Here is a 14,566-nt window from a genome sequence, read left to right on the forward strand (position 1 = left end):
GCCCCAGACATTCTGCACATATATCTCAGTGGTAAACAGGTAACACAACAACTTAATTTCAGTGTTTAGACCAGTTTATGTTTGTGAATCTTTTTTCCCACACTGAAACAAGTCAAGCTTGTGTGTTTGCTCATACACGAAAGTGGCTTTGAGCAGCAACAACTAAGCAGAAGGCAAGGCCATAAGGGTTCTGCAGAAAGAAGGACTGCCAGTTGTCCCACTGAGTGAATTAGGTATTAAAAAAGCATTGTTGAAGTATGGACATCATTTTGTTGTGTAGTGCTTTATTCTGGACAGACTAGCAACTTCTACTCTACTTTCACTTCCCTATCTCAAGAACAGCAGGAGAGTTTGGACTTCGTCAGGTTCACTTCATTTGTCTGTTACATATACAGTATTCTCAGCAAAATCAGTTTTCAGAAGGAATTTTCAGGTACGACTCCTGTAGGTTCAACTGTACAAATGCAGTGTTCATGTGATGCTGTGCAGAGATAAAGCAGGTTTACTTTCCTTCATGCCAGCAGCATAGCAGTTTAGTTCTCTGCTGCTGTTTGTGTTTATCCTTCTAAATCGTCAGTCTGGATGATGATTCAGGTCCAACATTTAACATAAACAATGTAAACACCACTGCAAACTTTTCAGTTTTTGAAGTTCAAACATACAGATGTAATACACTTTTGCACTACCAAAAAGAGAGAGAATATGTTTGCTACAGTTTATAGTGGTAAACAGCAGGTTGATGTAGAGTGCTTGAATCAGAATAGTTCTACATACATTTGAAAGTTGCTGTGTTTGCATTCATTCAATTTCTTGAAGATGAGATGATCAGAATCAGCTAGTCTTCAGCCGTTTATCCAAACCGGGGTCACAAGATACTACCTATCCCAGCTGACATTTGGAGGAAGGAAGGGTACACCCTGGATAAGTCACTGGTTTATTGCAGTGACGCACATAGATAGACAAACACTACTCTTGTACAGAGCTGCCACAGCTGGCTGCCACAGCTGGTTTTGAAAAAGTTCCCCAACTCCTGTTATTTTTGCTCAAAGCCTTGTATTCCATATGTCCTGTGCTGTTCTCAGAGGAAGTAATTGATAGCTTTTATCAATGTTGAGTAATAATCTCTCTTATGTGCTTAGAATAATCATTAGCCGGTTAGGCATGTCTCAGATCATTATGAAAAGAGTCAATATAGTTGTTGAGGGAGTAGGGACTAGAGAGGCAAACAATCTATGGTTTTAGTTGAATTTCAAATGTTGAGTGGGTGTTCACTACTGTAAATGTAATCCTTGAAGAGTGAAAGTTAACTGGACTTCAGTGTAGGGTTGAGACTGAACAAACCAACATACTGTAAGAGTAGTTCTTGTGTTGATTGTTATGCTTTCAAACAGTATTTCAGCATGACAGCAAGCCTTGAAGATTACATCTTGAGAAACTCTTTGAGACTGGATGAGAGGAGCTGAGGTGATGTGTGACTCATGACAGTTGTGTCTTCCAGTAACACCCTTTGCCTGGCACTGCATGCAAATTGCAAGGTCAAATGCATACATTGGGTCTTGTGTTTTACTCCACTTTGTGTCCTGCGCCATCGTGGTAGTGTCCTGAATGGTTCCCTGTTGGCTCCCTTGTGTCTTCACCTAATTCATCGCGTTGGACATAGGGACCGTGTTGTGTTGTGTTTCCATTGCTTCAGATATGAGTTTAATATTTAGAATTTGGTTCATGTTGTTAACTTTTTGGAGAAGGTCATCATAATGCTCTAAAGATGGGAAGGAACACAGCAACACATTTCTATTAGAATTCAAGACTGATGTAAATTTGATGGTCCTTTAAGCTGACACTACCAGAGAACTGGCCATATTTTATCCTGATTGTCAACCCTCCCAACAGAGTAGAAAACTAGTTTGCTGTTTTGTCTTTGCTGATGTTTAGCACAGATTATCAGGTAGTGTAAGGTATTTACAGATTGAAATCAACTGAACCTGTTTGAAAAGCTTGAACATGTTTCACCATCTTCAGTTATGTTTACTTAAGCTAAAAGTAAGAAATAATTTCTTGATAGATCGCGCTGCAAGGGGGCATTGCCAATGTTCAGCACTGACAATGAGCTAATATAATGTATCACTAAAATACCCACAGGCTTCATTGGAGAGGAGAAAGCTCTTTTCACTCAGACATTCTTATCCATACTGTTACTTTCTCCGTAGTATTAGAATGGCCTTACCATCATGTCTTCAGTGTGTTCAAATATAACACTGGAGCAGAATGCAGAAGTGCCCCAAAGCCACACTGAAAACACTTTCCGAATAGGCAGATCCTAGCTGACAGAAAACAAGACAGAATGATCCAGGTTCAACATGTGGGAAAGTGACAACTATTCGATACAAGACATAAGGCTCTCTCTACCTCACACTGATGTTGTATCATGGATACAACATCAGCTGAGACAGGACCTCATTCTTGTTTGTGGAGTAAAGATGTAGCTCATGTGTTCTCGTAACTTCTGGATTTCTTTTCAACTTATATATAATTCATTATACACAGGTAAAGTCTGCATTTTTTTTGTTTGATAAAAATGTTTTTGTCATAATTTATGGACTTTGGTACTCTTTTACAAGACTGGAATGGATTAAAATGATTTTAGTTATTTTAAATGGTTAAAGGTTGTTTGACTTACGATTCAGTCACAGAACAGATTAAACTTGTACCTCGAGGTTCTTCTGAATGTCCTGTGATGTTTCAGTGGAGAAAGTAGTGCAGTGACTTCAACTTTTGTCAATGTTCAGTGATTATCTCAGTTATGTGTTGAAAGTAATGATTAGAAGGTTAGGCATGTCACAGGACGTTGTGAAAAAATTCATTGCTGTTGTCCAAGGAGGGGTTTTCTCTCTTTAGAGTGAGGACTTTTTTCAGTAACAACTGCTATTCAAAAATTCTCCCTCTCTCCCCAGGGATGACCATGTTGTGATCCTTCACAGCTTGTCTGGGGTCCCTCTGTGTAGATGGAGAGGCTCCACTGGGTGCAGCACCGCTGCCAGCAGCTGCTGGACGGAGACTCGAGGAGAGGCTGGTACTCTGCCCCCGATGGCTTCCCAAACAAAAGCCCGTTTGAGGCTCACAACTCCCCACAGAAAGCCCCTGGGAAGCAGAGAATGGTTTTGGCTCACCACGGTCCTCACCAAGAGGAGTATGAGGCCATCTCCAAAACCTTTAAAGACAATGCGATCCGCACCACCAAGTACAGCTTGTTGACTTTCATCCCCATGAACTTGTTCCAGCAGTTCCACAGGTTGGGTTTCTAATTGATGAAGTAGCACAAAAGAATGAGTATTTTAAAGAAAGTCATTTTAAAGTCATTTGCTTTGTTGACTTTACAGTACACTTTGGTATTTTACTCCTCTCTATGATCTTGATGCATTGACTTACATTCAGACTTGCACACTTTCATTTTTGCTGCAGCTGAGCACATTTTCCAGTACTACTCATCAATGACAGCTTTTCATTAATATTTTGTCACATGACCTGACCACTTGTCCAGGCCGTGCACCTTATAGGGGGTGTATTATAAATGCTTTTTAACATGTTTATTGGCCTTTTTGTAATCTGTCGTCATTACAATGTACAGTATAGGTATGTATCTCATCCTCTATGCTATCAAATATGGTATAGAACAAAATAAATGTGTTTTATGTGGCAAAAAGTGAAATGAGTTTTTCTATACTATTGAAGGTTCTTAGTGACATTCTTTTATGGAAAGAGCTACATAACCACAAGTCAGGCACATATTGACAGTCTGGTTGCACTGAGTTGTGTTTCTACAAGCTCTTGGTATGTTTGGAGTTCCTAAATAGTAATTTTTTTGTTTTGGGTCTTACTTTGCAGGGCTGCCAACCTTTACTTCCTGTTCCTGGCATTACTAAACTGGGTGCCAGTTGTTGGAGCTTTTCAGAAGGAAATTACCATGATACCATTGCTCGTGGTTCTCACTGTTATTGCTGTCAAGGATGCCCTAGAAGACTACAGACGCTACTTGTTTGACAAGAAGGTCAACAACAATACGGTCCAAGTGTTTTGTGGGTGAGTGAACCCGTATTAACTTACGATATCCTGATCCTGCATTTAGGAAAGCCAACATTAGGTACAAATCTCAGGCCACAGGGATTTTGCTGATGAGGTTAGTAATGGATGGTAAGAAACTTGTTTTGTTGCATGAAGTTTTTCGCGGTCGTGGCCTATAGCCGTCTGTGAGAGAAAAGAATCTTAGAGGGTCCTGGAAGTCTGAGATCTCCATGGGTTGTCATATTGCAGGAATGGATCAGTGGGCAGACAACGACACCACCACTTTTCTCTCCAGTTGACCTACAGTGTATCTCTCATTTTTGAGTGCCCTTCACTTTCTGACATGCAGGTCATTACACAGTTACAGGGGTTTTATCGAAATGGGACACCAATCATCACATCATCAGTAGATCATTTACATTAGAAAAACTAATTAACATAAACATGTAAACACTGCCAAACAAATCCAAAAGTTAGGTCACTTCCCTCCACAAAAGTTTGGATGCGGATTTATTTTCTGCTCCAAATCAGACGAGATGTTTTTCAAATGTCCTTTTAAAGCATTAAAGTATTGCCCTACACGACTGTCTGTGGCTGCTAGAATTACTAACTAGTGACAAATCTGAGTTAATTTGTACGACAGAACAAAATAATAATGTATTTTATTGTCCAAATTGCAAGGTTAGGATAAATAAAAGTAAATATGGATCTCTCTGAAGTGTGCAGTAGAACAATCTGGTTACATACTTAACTTACATCTACATTAATCAGATTTTCATATGAATGTTTGATATTTTTCAGGGTTATTGGCAAAGATATAAATGTAAACATAGTATACACTTCTTTTACAAAGATGGAAGACACCTGTTATTTACAATGCCTCTGTTTGCAAAGCAATCTGGGTTTTTCACTGTCCTCTATATCTGCATTCACATCTTAAAACATTGTTTGAAAAGCCATCTGAAGGGCTAAATGACCACTGCAACCCAATCACCTAAAGAAACAGAGAAATGGACATACAGCCAAACCTCAGTTTTCGAACGCTTCTGTTCTCAACCAAATCGGTTTTCGACCAGAAAATCCGAGAATTTTACCTCTCTGAACTTGACCAAAAATTCGGCTCTCGACCAAGCCGAAAGAAGCCGAGCGTACCTGAACGTGACTCACTCGGGAGCCGAGCGAACTCGAATGCCCAGGATGCTTCCTCCGTAGCGCATTCGTGTTCAAAGTTCAACAGATATCTTTTATTAAAATAAACAGTGTCTATTTCTACCCTTTTTTATTTATGGTAAACATTATACAGTGCAGTTTATGGTGTAAACCGAAAGAAGCCGAGCGTACCTGAACGCGACTCACTTGGGAGCCGAGCGAACTGCCCAGCATGCTTCCTCCGTAGCGCATTTGTGTTCAAAGTTCGATAGGATATCTTTTATTAAAATAAATCACAGTCCATTTCTACCCCTTTTCATTTATGGTGAACAGTATACAGTGCAGTTTATTGTGTAAAATAGTTTAAAAAAAACAACTTAGAAAAAGTTGTTTTTTAGACTTGGAACGTATTGAAATTATTTACATTAATTATAATGGGAAAAATAGTTTCGGATTTCGAACAATTTGCTTTTTGAACAGCCTTCTGGAATGGATTATGTTCGAAAACCGAGGGTTGACTGTACTACCCTACACAGGAGCGTGAAAAACGTAGGGAGGAAAAGGGAAACATTTTGTAATATTGCTTTTAAAGTTGAAGTGGTTTCTGACACTTTAACCAAATAATAAAGGAAATATGATTTAGGAGGAGTAAAATTATTTCATCGGGAACTTCATGATACTTTTGTGCATAAATACTGACACTAACAAGCAGAAAGTAATTAATAAACTAATCTCACAGAAACGCACAACTTCATCAGACTGAAAGTCTACAGATTCTTGTGATTTCTAAGGCACTTTTTACTCAAGACTATTACAAAGTATTGATAGAAATGGATAAAATGTTCCAGCAGGTCCATTGAACACAAAGGGTTAACATAATACCTTCTGTCAGGTACTTAATCACATGCACTGTCTCCCCTTTGCATTGAGTTGAGAAGTTGCCCCAAACCTCTCTCAAACTGGGTTAACTTGAGGCGAAGTTCAGGGCTGTGTTTGAGTATTTGAGTATCTGCATCGTTCTGAAAGACTGAAAATGTAAATCAATAACAGCATTATTCTGCTCCTTCGTCCGATAGCGGAGGTAGCTGTAAAACTTGAACCTTGAGTTTGCATACACCACAGGATCCCTTCAGACGAGGACTCATTTTTCCTGCTCCCACCTTGCCTCTTATTTCTATGGCTCTAGTTGACGTAGAGAGGGAGAGTTTCCATTTCACAACGGTAACTTAAAATGTAAGGGATGTATGCAGAGGAAAATTAATAGCTGGAAAACATTTGCTGGTAGGTAAAACCAACCATGAAGAGCTTTGAATGTGCCTTTCGTTTTCATACTAACTGCGAGCTACGGCTGAAGAAGAGGACTGTGGTACCTTCCTCCACATTTGACGAAGACTTGAGGCAACTCCTTCACTTATATAAAGACAACAGCATTCAGACAACAAAGTACTCTGTCCTTTCCTTCCTGCCAAAGAATCTTTTTGAACAACTTCATCGTTTTGCCAATGTCTACTTCATCTTCCTTGCCTCTCTCAATTTTGTCCCTGTGGTGGAGGCCTTCCAGCCAGAGATTTCTGTGATTCCCATCACACTGGTGCTGACATTGACTGCCATAAAGGATATTTGGGAAGACTACCGCAGGTATAAGTCAGATCAGTTGACAAACAGTCGTCTGTGCCATGTTTACAGAAGGTAGGTTAAATCATTTATTTTTAATGTCATTCTGCTACATGTGACAAGTAACACCTGGAATTTAGGTTGGCATATGACCTCAAGCACATGACTAATAGTGTACAGTTGAGTGTGCTCTTGTTTGAGTTTCTCTAGCTTGAAGTGGTCAGTCAGTCATCTTCAGATTACCACCGCTACATCTGCCGCAGCGGGTCACGGGTCAGTCAGTCACTGCGCCTTTTTCAGTGGATTGTCTGCCATGTCTTGTGTTATAATCAAAGAGAAGATGATGTAGTTACAAGTCACATTTTTGAAGGAAACTGGAAAGTTCTTTCCATAGTACATTAATATGTTTTATTTTGTCTTATTTCTCCCCCAAAATGCTTGCTCAGTATATCTGGTTAAATGTTTAAAATCCTGCAAAAATGTCATAGACTAAAACTTTTGAACTCATTTTAATTGAAGTATCCATGTCATCATGCAAATTTTGTTCAGTCGTGGGTACAGGGGTAATAAAGGGTAATAAGCATGTAAAAGTAAACACGAACTTTGAACTTCATGTTTCATCCATCAGGAACTGTATGATAAAACATAAAAACCAAGCAAATAAGCTCAACATTTCAGATAATCAGAACACCAAAAAGAAGCTTGCATGCTATTAATGTCAGGTTCAAACAACAGTTAATATTTGTCATCTAGATAAATTATGTAATTTTACAATAGTTAGAAGAAAGTGCTTCTTCCACCTTTCACTGATCTTGTCACCCTTTTCATCGTCATCATCCTCAAAATTGACAAAGGATAACTGCATGAAGGTATTATGGATACCTTATATTTTAAGGAAATACTGTACAGATATTTCCCTCAAAATATTTTGAGGTAATTAGATAGGCAGTAAGTTATTTTAGAAGACGTTTCTCTGCAGTTACAGCAATTCTGGACTGCTGTATTTCGTCACTGCCTGGAAATGCTGTTGAACTGGACTGTGTAATAATTAACCACTGATTGCATCAATATTTCTGGCAAAGAATCTTAAAGGAACAGTTACTTTAAAAAATAAAATTCTCTCTATTTACCCCTTGCACATGAAGTTCTTGTTTGAGGCTTCAGAGAATAACAATTGTGACCCTCTCCCTTAACTAAAGGTGATGGGAATGTGTTGACAACCGACGAATACAACGAAAAACTAATGCAAAAGACCATACAGCAATGATATGAATGTTTCCAGGAACCGAAGAGTGAGCAAAATTCTCCTGAACATCTGTAGTCCAGTTATTGATAGGGAGCTGCCTGCCGCAGACACAGCAGTTGTTAAATGTATGTTGCATATGTAGCAAGGTTATAATCGGTCTCAATGTCAGCACAGCCACTCAAGTTCATCTTTTAACTACTACTACAATATGCTTCTCATGTTCTATTTGCATTATTTATGATAACATGTAACTGTTGAATCATAAAACACCATCTGGACCAGAATCATCATTTTCCCACCAGTTTCTTCATTCATGTCATAATGTCATACAGGATATCTTTTACACAGCTGCCAGTTACAAACACATTTAGGCAACATGATTTTTGTCAACATCAGCATTTGTGTCAAGACACCATCCATAGTCGTTGTTCACGAAATATCATCCAACCGGTTTTGACATTAGAAAATATTCTCACGACACAAGATTTGGACACATTCAGGGTTCAGGACACACAACAACAGTTAGTTCATTCCATCAATGATAACAAATTTCCCTTTTTCTTCCCTTCATTCTCTTTCAAGGTTTGACACTACTGTATAATTATTTATAAGTTGTTTTTTTAATCATATGGGTATATTTGATGTCTTCAGTAGTCCCTATTAAAGGCTTCATGTCAAGCATTTATCAGCATCTGTCATAGTGAAACGAATATGGTCGCTTTGTGTTTGGGTCCAATTGTCACACCTCACCTGTAGAGATGGAAGACTCTAGGTACCACATATCTAGAATAATTAACTGCAGAGCCTAATTCACTGGTTCTGTATGTGTGTGTAGGTTCTCAGGTGTCCAGGGCATTGCTATCCAAAGCTGTTTAAGTCAATCCACTGGACGTTAAGAAAGTTCTTGAAGACGTTTCGTTTCTCTTCCAAGAGACTTCTTCAGTTCTGTACTGGTTCTGTACTGTTTTTACTACTTCCACTTCTGGCTCTCAACAGGAGCGGACGTCTATCTTCTGTCTCCTGTTGTCCCTATCTCTCTAACTCATACCTACACTGACTCTCACTGATTGTCTGCAAAATGACGAGGGAAAGCGGAAAATTGGAGGAGGATGGGAACAAAAATATGAAGGAAACTCTAGACCAGATGGTCTCTTCTATGAAAGAGTTAAAGAGTGAGTTAAAGAGCAACTTTGATAAGTTAAGGAGTGACTTTGATATAGAGTTGGAAGAAAAGCTAAAACCGGTGCTAGACGCCATGGAAGACAAGAAGGAGAAATGAAAAAAATGCAGAAAGACATACAGGAGATGAAAAAGACCGACGAATTGTTGTCTTAGAACAGGGACAACATGAATGGATGATTTGGAACAAAGCATTCGTATAAATGATGTGATCATCACTGGCATCAAAATCAAGCTGGGAATTACGCACATGCTGTGGCCAGGGGAGATGAAACTCAGCATTGCGCTGACATCGAATGTCCGGAACAACAAGTGAGTTCTCAACTGAGGGATCTGGAGATAACTATAGTGTAATGGTTATTTCTTGGGCCTATTGATAACCATTGGTGGCCGAGCAAAAATGTCTGACTCTCTAGCAGTCCAAAATGAAGTTCCACAAAGGTTTGTAGCAAAAAGTAAACCAAGATTTATTACAAACCAAAATTAATACAAAAGCTCAGAAGATCAAATGTTAAATTCAAATAAGGATTGCACTGATAAAGTTAGATTTTACAAAGGAGGAGCAGTCTAATCTAAAGCTTGAAGGTTATGCATTGAGTGTCAAAGACTGGGTCTTCCTGCACCGGCCACGCCCTCCAGGTAGTATGACTGGATCTTTATGCTCCAGTCCGGCCACTAGATGGTGGTGAATCTGGGATATGGCTCAAACAGAACATATATGAGTTAATGCAAACAAACATTCATTTTGGCTCCTACACATCTGGCCCCTAAATGTTTTAGGCTTAAAACAATTATTCAACAAAATAATGGAGCCAATAAATGATATTACAAAGATTTTTTTTTCGTTTTTCAGTGTTCATCCAAAAGCAGGCAGAGCTTAGTGATAGGCCGCTCTAAGATGCCTGTCTTCGTCTTGAGTCAAACAGATTGTACTAACCCTCTTGAGTCAGGTTTCGTCTCCAGGACTCTTGCCAGAGGCCACGATGATCGTGGGGAGGCAGGCTCAACTATCATCACGATGTCTCCGACCTTGAAGTTCTCTTGAACCTTTTGTCTTTCTTGCATCAGTGCTAAATATTTTTGTGTCCATCTTCTCCAGAACGCATTAGCCAGGTACTGTATTTGTTTCCACCGGCACCTGGTGTAGGAGTCAGCCTGGGAAAATTCACCCGGAGGGAGAACTGGTTGGGAGTTAAGTAGCAGGATGTGGTTTGGGCTCAGAGGTTCTAAATCTGAAGGGTCAGAGGATGTTGTAGTGATTGGGCGGTTGTTAAGGATTGCCTCAACCTCACAGAAAAGTGTCTGAAGACCTTCCATCATCGACTGTTTGTTGGTGTAAAAGATGGTTCAGAGTCCATCTTACCGACCTAATAAGTCTCTCCCACACTCCACCATGGTGAGATGCTCCTGGTGGATTGAAACTCCATCCTATCCCTTTCTCAAGCATGGCATTTTGGATTTTATTGCTGTTGAAAGTAGCCAAAGCTCTTCTCAGCTCTTTTTCGGCACTCACCATCTTATTGCCATTGTCAGACCAGATGTGCTTTACCTGGCCTCGTCTGCACACAAATCTCCTGATAGTCTGGATACAGGAGTCCGTGTCAAGTGAGCAGGCCATTTCGAGATGAACGGCTCTGCAGGACATACATGTAAAGATCACACCGTATCTTTTAACTAGACTTCTCCCTCTTTTTGTTTCCATTGGTCTAAAATAGTCCATGCCAACGTTGGTGAATGGTGGGAGATCTGGCTGTGTTCTTTGTTGTGGTAAATCAGACATCTTTTGCTCTTTCAAGCGCCTGCAGGTCACACATTTTGAAATGATTTTTCTTGCTGCACTATTGGCACTGACGATCCAGTACTTTTTTCTCAACTGAGCAAGGATGTAATTCCTGCCACAGGGCCCATACCCTTCATGGATGTGATGGAGCAACATATTAGAGATATGAGACCGTTCAGGAAGGATGATTGGATACTTCATGGTCTCAGACATGTCTGACCTTGATAGTCGGCCTCCCTCTCTCAACAGTCCATCCTTCAGTACTGGATCTAGCCTGTAGATGGTGCTCTTTCTCAGAACTCTAGGTGGTGTCTTTTCTAGGTTTTGTAACTCACCTGGGAAAGCCTATTTTTGAGTAAAGGCTACCAAAACTTTTTCAGCCCTGTCCAAGTCTTTCAGGGATACATACTGACCACCGAGCGTTGACCTGAAAGCTTGTCGTTTCTGATGATGAGAACGTGTGTTGACACTGGGGCTTGGCTCTTTCCTTTTAGCACACAAAGCAAAAAGGGTGTCTCCAAGCTTTTGGTACCACACAACAGCTTTCACTAACTTGGTCCACTCTGAGAAGGAGAGAAGCATGATAGTCGGATTCGAAACATCTTGGGTTACCACATTGCATACAACAGGATAACCTTTGACCTCTGGGTCATCATGGGGTAGAGACTTCTGAATGATGGTTTCCACTGGCCAGGTGTATTTTGGCTTCCAAAGAAATTCAGGCCTATGGATCCATCTCCTTTTTTCAAGAAATTTACACATACTCAGCCCTCTAGAGGCGTCGTCTGCTGGGTTGTGCTTACTGGCAACGTATCTCCACTGTTGGATATCTGTGTTCTCTCTTATCACAGAAACTCTGTTTGCTACAAAGGTGTGGTACCTGGCACTGTCATTGTGAATGCATTTTACAACTGCCTGGCTATCAGTCCTAAACATAGGTTGCTGCAGTTCTAGCCTCAGCATTTTGTCTACTCTAAGAAACAATACTGAAGCTGCCAGTTCCAGTCTGGGAATGGTCATGTCCTTCAAGGGGGCTGCTCTTGCCTTTCCTAACATGAAAGATACATGTATCTCTCCTCTGTCATTGATCATTCTAAGGTAGCTTACTGCTCCAAACCCTGTCTCGCTGGCATCAGCAAAATGATGAAACTGAAAGGATTGTGGCTTTCCAAAGTTACTGGGTTTGATACAGCGGGCAACACTAAAGTCTGTCAATTTGGGAAAATCTTGAACCTAATTCATCCACTGCCTAGACTGATCTATGGGTATTGGTTCATCCCATCCATGGCCTTGCCTACAGAGCTGTTGTAACAGTTGTTTGGCTGGGAGAGGGACAGGCGCTAGAATGCCAAGTGGATCATACACAGAGCTCACCATTGACAGAATACCTCTCCGTGTGTGTGACCTTTCAGTGACCTTGATGTCAAACCTGAAGGTGTCATCCCCCACACTCCACTGAAGTCCTAGTGCACGGTCAGTGGGAAGTTTGTCTTTGTCCAGATCTAATGATTTGTTCTTGATGATGTTCTTCCCTTGGTCCTCCTCCTTTATGGTAGAAAGCACAGCTCTACTACTACTCACCCACTTGGTGAGTTGGAATCCTCCTTTACTGCACAGCTCCACTAAGTCTGCTCTCCCAGCTGCACTGCTTCCTGTACTGTGGGCAGATAGGTTAGACAATCATCCACATAGAAATTCCCCCGTATGGTGTTGGTTACCTGAGCTCTGATGTGGGAATTGTCGTGAGCAGTCCTTCGCAGGGCAAAATTAGCACAACTCGGGGAGGAGATGGCTCCAAACAAGTGCATCAGCATGCGGTGGTCTACTGGATGCTGCTCAATGTCTCCACCTGACCACCACAAAAAGTGCAGGAAGTCTATATCCGACTTTGAGACTTTCACTTGGTGAAACATGGATTTTATGTCAGCCATTAGTGCAACAGGCTCCAGTCTAAACCTGAGCAAGACCCGTATTAGTGAGTTGGTAAGGTCTGGGCCTTGCAAAAGTTCAGAGTTGAGGGATGTGCCCTGAAACACCGCACCACAGTCAAACACCACCCTTAGTGTGTTCTTTTTGGGGTGATGGACTGCATGGTGTGGGATATACCAGGTTCTTCCATCAGTTCATTTTTCCTCTTCCTGGGGGACCGCCTCAGCATGTCCATTGGCTAAAACATCACTGACAAAGGCAGTGTACTCTCTGTGGAAAGAGACATCTTTCTTTAGTCTTTTCTTGAGGCTCATGAGACATTGCATGGCTATGTGGCGGTTGCTGGGTAGTTGTAAATCATCTTTCCTGAAGGGCAAGTTTAGAGTGTAGTGTCCGTCTACTAGTGTGACTGACTCGGTAGCAGTTTTGAGGAACTTCTTATCCTCCTGTGACATTTCACGCTTTTCTTCGGATGCCTTTTCATTAAAGTCGTGATTGTACTGAGTAATCAACTGCTGTTCTAGGTTTGCTACAGAGATTCTGTTTACTGTGGTAGACCGAGAGACAGTGTCGGTACTAGACTCACCACCTCTTAAGGGACCATTGACTACCCACCCCACTAGGGTCTTCACTGCATAGGGTCCTTCACCCTGACTATTTATGGTTTCCCGGGGTTCAATAACCTTTGCGGCGTTTGCTCCTATCAGTAGCTCAATGTTGCCGTCTATCTCAGGCATGTCAACATTTTGCAGATATGGCCATCTAATGAGATCCTGCTTTGTGAGAATGTGATCAGTAATGACTGGCATCTCTTTTTGCGTAAACACGTCCGGTAACTGCAGAAAACTGTTTCCCTTCATTACAGACACTTCTACTCCTGAGACCACATACGTTGGTACTGACTTCTTCTGGCTCATAGTTTGCAGCTAGATGTTGGTTCTTTTGCCTTTGACGTTTAACTGAGACATGAGGCGTTCTGTACAGAAAGTAGCTGAGCTACCGGGGTCAATAAAAGCATAGACAGGGACGATCTTATCTCCTTTTCTAGCTTTAACTTTCACAGGCACTACTGAGAGGACATTACCGGCCCCAATGTGCCCATATGCTTTGAGGTGCATCTCTGCTGTGTCACTCTTCTCCTTCTGCTCAAACTGCCTTATGTGAAGAACACTGGGATGCTGTTTGGAGCAAACTGTACAGCTGAGTCTGTCTACAGTGTTTGCTGAGGTGACCAGCTTGCTGTAAACAACCAAAACAAATTCCCTTTTCCTTTAGGAAATCTATTTTGTCTTTGTGTCTTTTCTTTCTGAATAGATTACACTGATCCAAAGTGTGCTTGCTGTTGCATAGGCAGCAAAGTTGCTGTGTGTAATTGTTCTCAGGTTGCTGTAGCTGAGTTGGAGTAGTGGTGACACAGGTTGCAAAGTTGCTGCTGCCACTGGATCTGGGCTTGGCTCTAGTGGGGATAATTTATTTTGCTCTGGGAGCTCTATCCTGAATGTCTCCATATACTGGGTCAGAAACTACTGTCACTTGCCTCTCCAGAAATGCTACAAGATCTATGAATTGAGGTCTGATATTTTGCCTCTCCTGCAACTCACACACACTGG

General features: G+C 41.1%; 1 protein-coding gene across 4 annotated transcripts in view; it reads left to right on the plus strand.

Moving 5' to 3' along the window:
* Positions 1 to 14,566, plus strand: part of atp10d (ATPase phospholipid transporting 10D) — a 51,359-nt gene that overhangs the window by 2,668 nt on the left and 34,125 nt on the right. For 3 of the 4 annotated variants that reach the window (XM_068339591.1, XM_068339592.1, XM_068339593.1), the window contains exons 2-3: positions 2,952 to 3,289; positions 3,883 to 4,077. In XM_068339591.1, coding sequence (XP_068195692.1) covers positions 3,003 to 3,289; positions 3,883 to 4,077 — 482 coding nt within the window. In that variant the 5' untranslated portion in view covers positions 2,952 to 3,002. The remainder of the gene's footprint in view (positions 1 to 2,951; positions 3,290 to 3,882; positions 4,078 to 14,566) is intronic. The other variant, XM_068339594.1, reaches the window with a different exon arrangement.

Source organism: Antennarius striatus, chromosome 17 (genome assembly GCF_040054535.1).
Source record: "Antennarius striatus isolate MH-2024 chromosome 17, ASM4005453v1, whole genome shotgun sequence".
Taxonomy (NCBI): Eukaryota; Metazoa; Chordata; class Actinopteri; order Lophiiformes; family Antennariidae; genus Antennarius; species Antennarius striatus.